Source organism: Pinus tabuliformis, chromosome J, assembly GCF_031772625.1.
Source record: "Pinus tabuliformis cultivar Carrire ecotype Pingquan chromosome J, CPIR1, whole genome shotgun sequence".
In the NCBI taxonomy this organism is placed as follows: domain Eukaryota; kingdom Viridiplantae; phylum Streptophyta; class Pinopsida; order Pinales; family Pinaceae; genus Pinus; species Pinus tabuliformis.
In genome coordinates, this window is record NC_142295.1 from 1,636,845,360 (window position 1) to 1,636,851,435 (window position 6,076).

Genomic DNA, 6,076 nt, shown 5'->3' on the forward strand with positions numbered 1-6,076 from the left:
CATCTCTCCAGAGCTGGAATCACCCATATTGCGCAGATTGCAATTGCTGAACAGGACCAGTGGCTGCCACAGCGCTGGATGGATCATAGGGCGCTAAATATCCCGGATAGATGGTTTGAGGACTGGCAACGCTTCATTGGGGCCCTGGAGGAAGCCAATGTCAGGATAAATGACCAGCAAGATGTTCTCATTTGGGCCTCAGACCCCCATGGTAGATATACCCCAAAAGCTGGTTATGTGACTGCTATGGCAGCCCGGGAAAATGGCAATATCAGTTGGTGGTGGCGCCATCTCTGGAAATTAAAAGCACCCCCAAAGTCCAGATTGTTTATGTGGTGCATACTCATGGAGAAGGCCCCAACTGAGCAAAATCTCATGCGCAGGGCTTTTCACGGGCCTTCCAGATGTAGTCTATGTAAAATGCATGAGGAAGACACAACACACTTGTTTCTCACCTGTCCTGACGACACTCTTCTGGTCAAGGATTACTACTAGTCTGAATATGCCGACAATTTGGTCTGGTCAAAATGTTGGGGATGCTTGGCACAGATGGTGGCTTGGAGCACAAACTCACAAAGCCAGGAACTTGCCGCCAATCATATGTTGAAGTATATGAATCAACAGGAACAAAACTATCTTTATGGACACCTTGATAAATTGGGACACCTCCTGTTCAAAGTTGTTGGCCATTTATAATTTGATCTCTGATGACTCAAACAGTGAACCACCCCGGGCCATCATCCTAGAATGCATCGATGCTAGTTATCCCTGGGGATATTTTGATGGCTCGACACAGACCGAGGGCTGTTTGGGGGCGGGGGGGACTGTATTGCATATCAACAACCTTGTGTCCTACAGAATACAAGTTGGCCTGGGCAGGGGCACCAACAACTATGCAGAACTCAACAGTCTAAAACACCTCCTCCTTTTTGCAAGAGAACTAAATTGCCAAAAGATTCAGATATTTGGGGATTCACAGCTTATTATAAACTGGATAAACGATGCATATCACTGTCACTTGCACACACTCAGAGACATGCTGGCTGATATCATTACTCTAAAGTCTCAATTTGATTCTTTTGCATGCTCACACATATACAAGTTAAGGAATGAGAGCTGATCGTCTTTCCAAAGCGGTCGTACAGCTGAACAGAGGACAATGGCAAATTCAGGAATTCAGGGAGGGCATCTTCTACTGTTTCTTCCACCGACCATTCATGGAGATGAATGGGCTCCTCACTGAATGATCTTTTTGATCATTCAATTTTTGGCTCTTAGGCTCTATGTTTATAGACTTCAATTTTGTACTTGCTGTTTTACTTATTGGGACTGAGACTCAGTTCTTTTGTTTATTGTGGTGGACATATAATACCTGGTCCGGATTACGATGATGTTTATTTTCAGTAACAACTATTGATGTAATTTTGTATACAATTTCCTACATCAGCTGAACTGCTCCTCAGTGAATGCATCTCATACATGCAGCATTATACAATATGTAATTTTCTTAATGTATTAATGAAAATTGCGCCTTTTTCCTTGGAAAAAACTGTAAGCGATATCACTCCAATTTCTGGTTAGCGTCCTGAAAATTTAAGAATAAAAATGGTGTTAGAGCCAAGTTGGAGTGTCTACTTGGGAGGAGCGCACACAGCAGAGAGAGAGCTGTGTGAAAATATTTGGCTGAGAAGGCAGCGGCTCCAATCCTTGGCAGTGGAAAAGGAACCCTATCTGGAAAGGGAGGGAGAGTCTCATCCATGACCTGAGTACCTAGCAAAGGAAGGCAGTGACCATGGCATTCACTCTCCCCATTTTCACCTTGTAAATACCACTAATAGTAATAAAGTAGAGATTTATTGATGTCACAACATTTAGATGAGTTTTATATTAGTTCTTTGTTTTTATGAATGGTGCAGTTTCTTTGTCTAAGTTTATGCGAGCTCATATTCTACCCTGCTGTTATTAATTTGAATGGACACCTGCCAGGTCCTGGTCACTAAACATAAGACGGTATGATGAGAGCGCACAAAATCATAGTGGGGGCTATAGTCTAGATGGCATATTCAAAACTTTAAATTCATTCAAGTTGCCATATTGCAGCAGGTTTCGGGGCCACTTCAGTGGAAGGGCAATGCGTTGCAGTTCGGAAACGTGGTGATAGTAAACATTGCTGTGATGGATCACAAAATATGTCTATTGAAAAGTGGCAAATTTCCTGTGAATCAAATGTTTAAAAAATCCCAGTACAACGTGGTTCACATTCCTTTGTTGTGTGTTGATTGTGTGTTGAAGGTTAAAGTTAAATAAATCAATGCCGAGTCTATTGGTTTTTGGATAGACGGTGATTGGGTGTTCTGTTAAGGGACTCTTTAATGTGAAGTTACAGGTTCAATTCCCTGCCCCAATCGGGGTGTGGGTGATATATTAGACATGATGACATGATGAAGACGTAGTCCCGCCAAACTTACAAAAAAAACAATCAATGCTGAGTCCTTTGGGTTTTGGATAGACGGTGATTGGGTGCTCTGTTAAGGCACTCCTTGATGTGAAGTTACTGGTTCAATTCCCTGCCCCAATTGGGGTGTGGGTGATATATTAGACATGATGACATGATGAAGATTTAGTCCCACCAAACTTACAAAAAAAACAATCAATGCTGTGAAGTTAAAACAATCAATGCTGAGTCCATTGGGTTTTGGATAGACGGTGATTTGGTGGTCTGTTAAGGCACTCCTTGATCTGAAGTCACTGGTTCAATTCCCTGCTCCAATCGGGGTGCGGGTGATATATTAGACATGATGACATGATGAAGATGTAGTCCCACCAAACTTACAAAAAACAATCAATGCTGTGAAGCTAACCCTGCAATTTGATGATTTTACTTGGAAGAGAAGAGAAAAGAACTTAAGTATTTGCAAAGCCAGAGCTAGAGCTAGAGCCAAGAGTCTAGAGCCAGAAAAGGAGCTAAGAGCCTGGGATGAGAGCCAACGTTAAAAGCCTGAGCTAAGAGCCAAGAGCTGGCAACCAAGAGCAAAGAGCCAAGAGCTGGCAACCAAGAGCAAGAGCTGAGAGCATAGCAAGACCAAGACCACAAGACCACAAATAATTGAGTTTTAGATGGACCAAAAGTCTCCAAATTTCTGATCCATAAACAGAAAGGGCAGGGGAAAAAATAAAAAATAATAAAAGACCACACGTTGGCACGAGCATCACATCACTCTTACTGCACAGAGAGGTAACCAAAATACATAGACCCTGTAAGAAGGGGAGGAGAAGGTAGCAGCTGCACGGACAGTCACTGGCACTCTTTATTTCCTGGATGCTTAATGGAGCGAATGAAGCGGGAGACACAATAGCAACTGTATGGTTAGCCATTGGCATTTTGTACCACTGAGGAGACCAACAGAGGAAAAAGCAAAGTTCTAATCTAGTACGCAGACCTTTCCAATCTTCTGTTGTTTGGTTATTAATAGAGTTCTGGAGTTTCATTGTTTGGTTATTAATAGAGTTCTGGAGTTTCGTTCCAACCCTAGAGAGTTTTCTCCAGTGCAAAACCCTGCATAGTTTGCTGTGGAGTAGTTACTTATTTGTATTTCTCTGTTACCGATCATTTATTTCACTGAAAAGTATTGACTCATATGCTTTCAACAGCCAGAAAGTTAATAAAAATGACTCCTTTGAGTGAGGGAAAGGGAAGAAGTACATGGTTTTGGAGTAGACTTATTTGTATTTCTCTGTTACCGATCATTTATTTCACTGAAAAGTATTGACTCATATGCTTTCAATAGCTAGAAAGTTAATAAAGAGAACTCCTTTGAATGAGGGAAAGGGAAGAATGGTTTTCAATAGGTTGTGATCCTACTAAAGTTGTTTATAGTATTAATTTGTATGTTTTCAAAAACTAGAGAGTTAATTAACAGAAAACTTTCAAGGGAAGAAATACAGGGTTTTAAATAAAGCTTGATTTTACAAATGCCAGGCTTTGCCTATGACTTACTATCATGAAAGGGAATGCCTTGCTATGATAAAGAAACATTAACCTAAGATTTAATTGAACTTATTATAACGAAGGGAATACCTTGCTATGATAAAGAAACATTGACGTAAAGATTCAATTGAATTCGGTAGTTATGTAAAGAAACACTGACCTAAAGATTGAATTCGGTGGTGAAATGAGATAGAAGGAGATGTATATGTCCCGTGCTTTCACAGACTACCTCACCAAACTTTATTTTACATTTATTTTCTTATAAATATTACAGCATGCCTTGAATCTATGAAAAACACAAAAATCTCCAAAGCTTAGGTTGAGGAACTGTGGGTGATATCATTCCAGTTTCTTGGTTGAATCTGGGAAATTTACGGTGCACCTCAGTAGAGAATTCAAGAATTTGGCACTTGGGACTATTTCGCCTTACAGGCATACGGGGTAAATTTATACATAGTCAGGCAGTGTCTTTGAAACCTCAACAATCTTACATACGTGTTGTCTAGCAGAAGGAGCTTCTAGATCAATGAGTTTGTCTTCCACAGTAATTTCTAATGGCATAAGAGTTGGAATTTGAATTTGAATTGTATGTGCATATCCTCAAGAAGAGGAAGAGGAAGTACCTATGAAGCCCAATCAATGATGGGAGCAATAAGCTTGTAAGGTCCACACCAATTGGCCACAAAGTCAACAAGCACAGGAAGATCTGAATTCAGCACCTTCTCCTGGAACTCGCTCTCTCCGACGATTAGAGCCTTGCTGCAGCAAGTGACCACGAGGCTAATTTTCCTGGTATTCGGCTGAAACTTGCCAACAGTAGCTCTCGAACTTGGTAAACCAGCCGCCCATTGCAGCCTCCGCCTGAAGAGATCCTTTTGCCCCAAAAATTGTGGTGTGATATTGAAATGAATGGGCTGAATGCAAGAAGAATAAGCTACAGCAGCGAGTGGAGGATAAGCCTTGTTCTGAATTCCTCCAGAGGCCATCGTTGCCTCCCGCAACTGGCAGTAGGACACGCTTCTTGTCACCGCCATCAACGCGGATCCAGATGGAAAATGGATTGACGATGGATGGTCTCAAAAATTTTATTGTGTGTCGCAAGTGCAAGAATCTCGAGGTGTGGGGTAACTTAGCGGATATGTCAAGCAATTCCTACATTACCGATGCAGACAGCTGTGAAATTAAGAACACAGCTTCCAGGTATGTTGCTAAAAGGGCAAAAAATTAGACCATAAATAAATTAGTCTTTTCGGTGGAAGGTTTTTATTTCGGATACGTTAAATATTTGCAAGGATGCATCTGGGTTTAGTTATAAAGAAGTATAAACGGCGTAAAAATTGTATTAATTTTTAAATAATTATTAAGATGTTTTTAAATAATTTTTATTGAAGAAATAATTTTATATTTTAAATAATGAAATTATGTTTTTTAATATATTTATTATGAAATAATAACAGTGAATTTAGGCTTTTGTGATTCATATCAAGTTTGAGAGAGAATCTTTTAGCGAAAATCAAATAGGATGCTTATGTCGAGGTGTTTCGAACCAACCAGTGTGGTTCATCGTTAGCACAAATTGAATGAACAAATGAACAGATCTCGCTTTGCATATTAAATAGCCAGAGCAGAATATCAACAGCGATATTTCATAACCAGGCAACGGCTATGATGGCAACGACTAAATTTGACCGGGGAACTTAATTTGACTTAGGGGATAACCTTTATTTAATTAAATAAGTTAAATTCGGAAAGTTATATTCTTATTAAAGTAAATGGACCATTTTATAATTATAAATATAATTTAAATAATCGAAAAACTAAATTATAAAATAAGTTAATAAAGAATTTATTAAATTAATTAATTTAAAATTAATAGTTAGTTGACAAGGTAATCATATATATAAATAATAGAGTAATTAGTAGTTTGTTGCGAAAGTCATTATATAAATATTAGAGTAAAATAGTTAGTTATATTTTTATTCAAATATAAGTTAAAGGGACTATACTTATATTTATATATTTTTAAATTAAATTAATTTAGCGCCACATTCTCAGAATGTATTAACTACCTAAGCCACGGAAGAAGCT

The 6,076-nt window shown here is 39.1% G+C and overlaps 1 protein-coding gene across 1 annotated transcript; it reads right to left on the minus strand.

Annotated features, from left to right (window-relative positions):
- Positions 1–4,611: 4,611 nt before the first annotated feature.
- LOC149233783 (thioredoxin X, chloroplastic-like) lies at positions 4,612–5,227 on the minus strand. The gene has a single exon (XM_089376807.1). It carries the CDS (start codon positions 5,020–5,022, stop codon positions 4,612–4,614), a length of 411 nt encoding a protein of 136 aa, XP_089232933.1. The 5' UTR covers positions 5,023–5,227.
- Positions 5,228–6,076: the final 849 nt, after the last annotated feature.

Excerpts from the sequence above, each read along its gene's own strand:
- LOC149233783 (XM_089376807.1), bottom strand. The coding sequence starts at position 5,022 with ATGGCGGTGACAAGAAGCGTGTCCTACTGCCAGTTGCGGGAGGCAACG.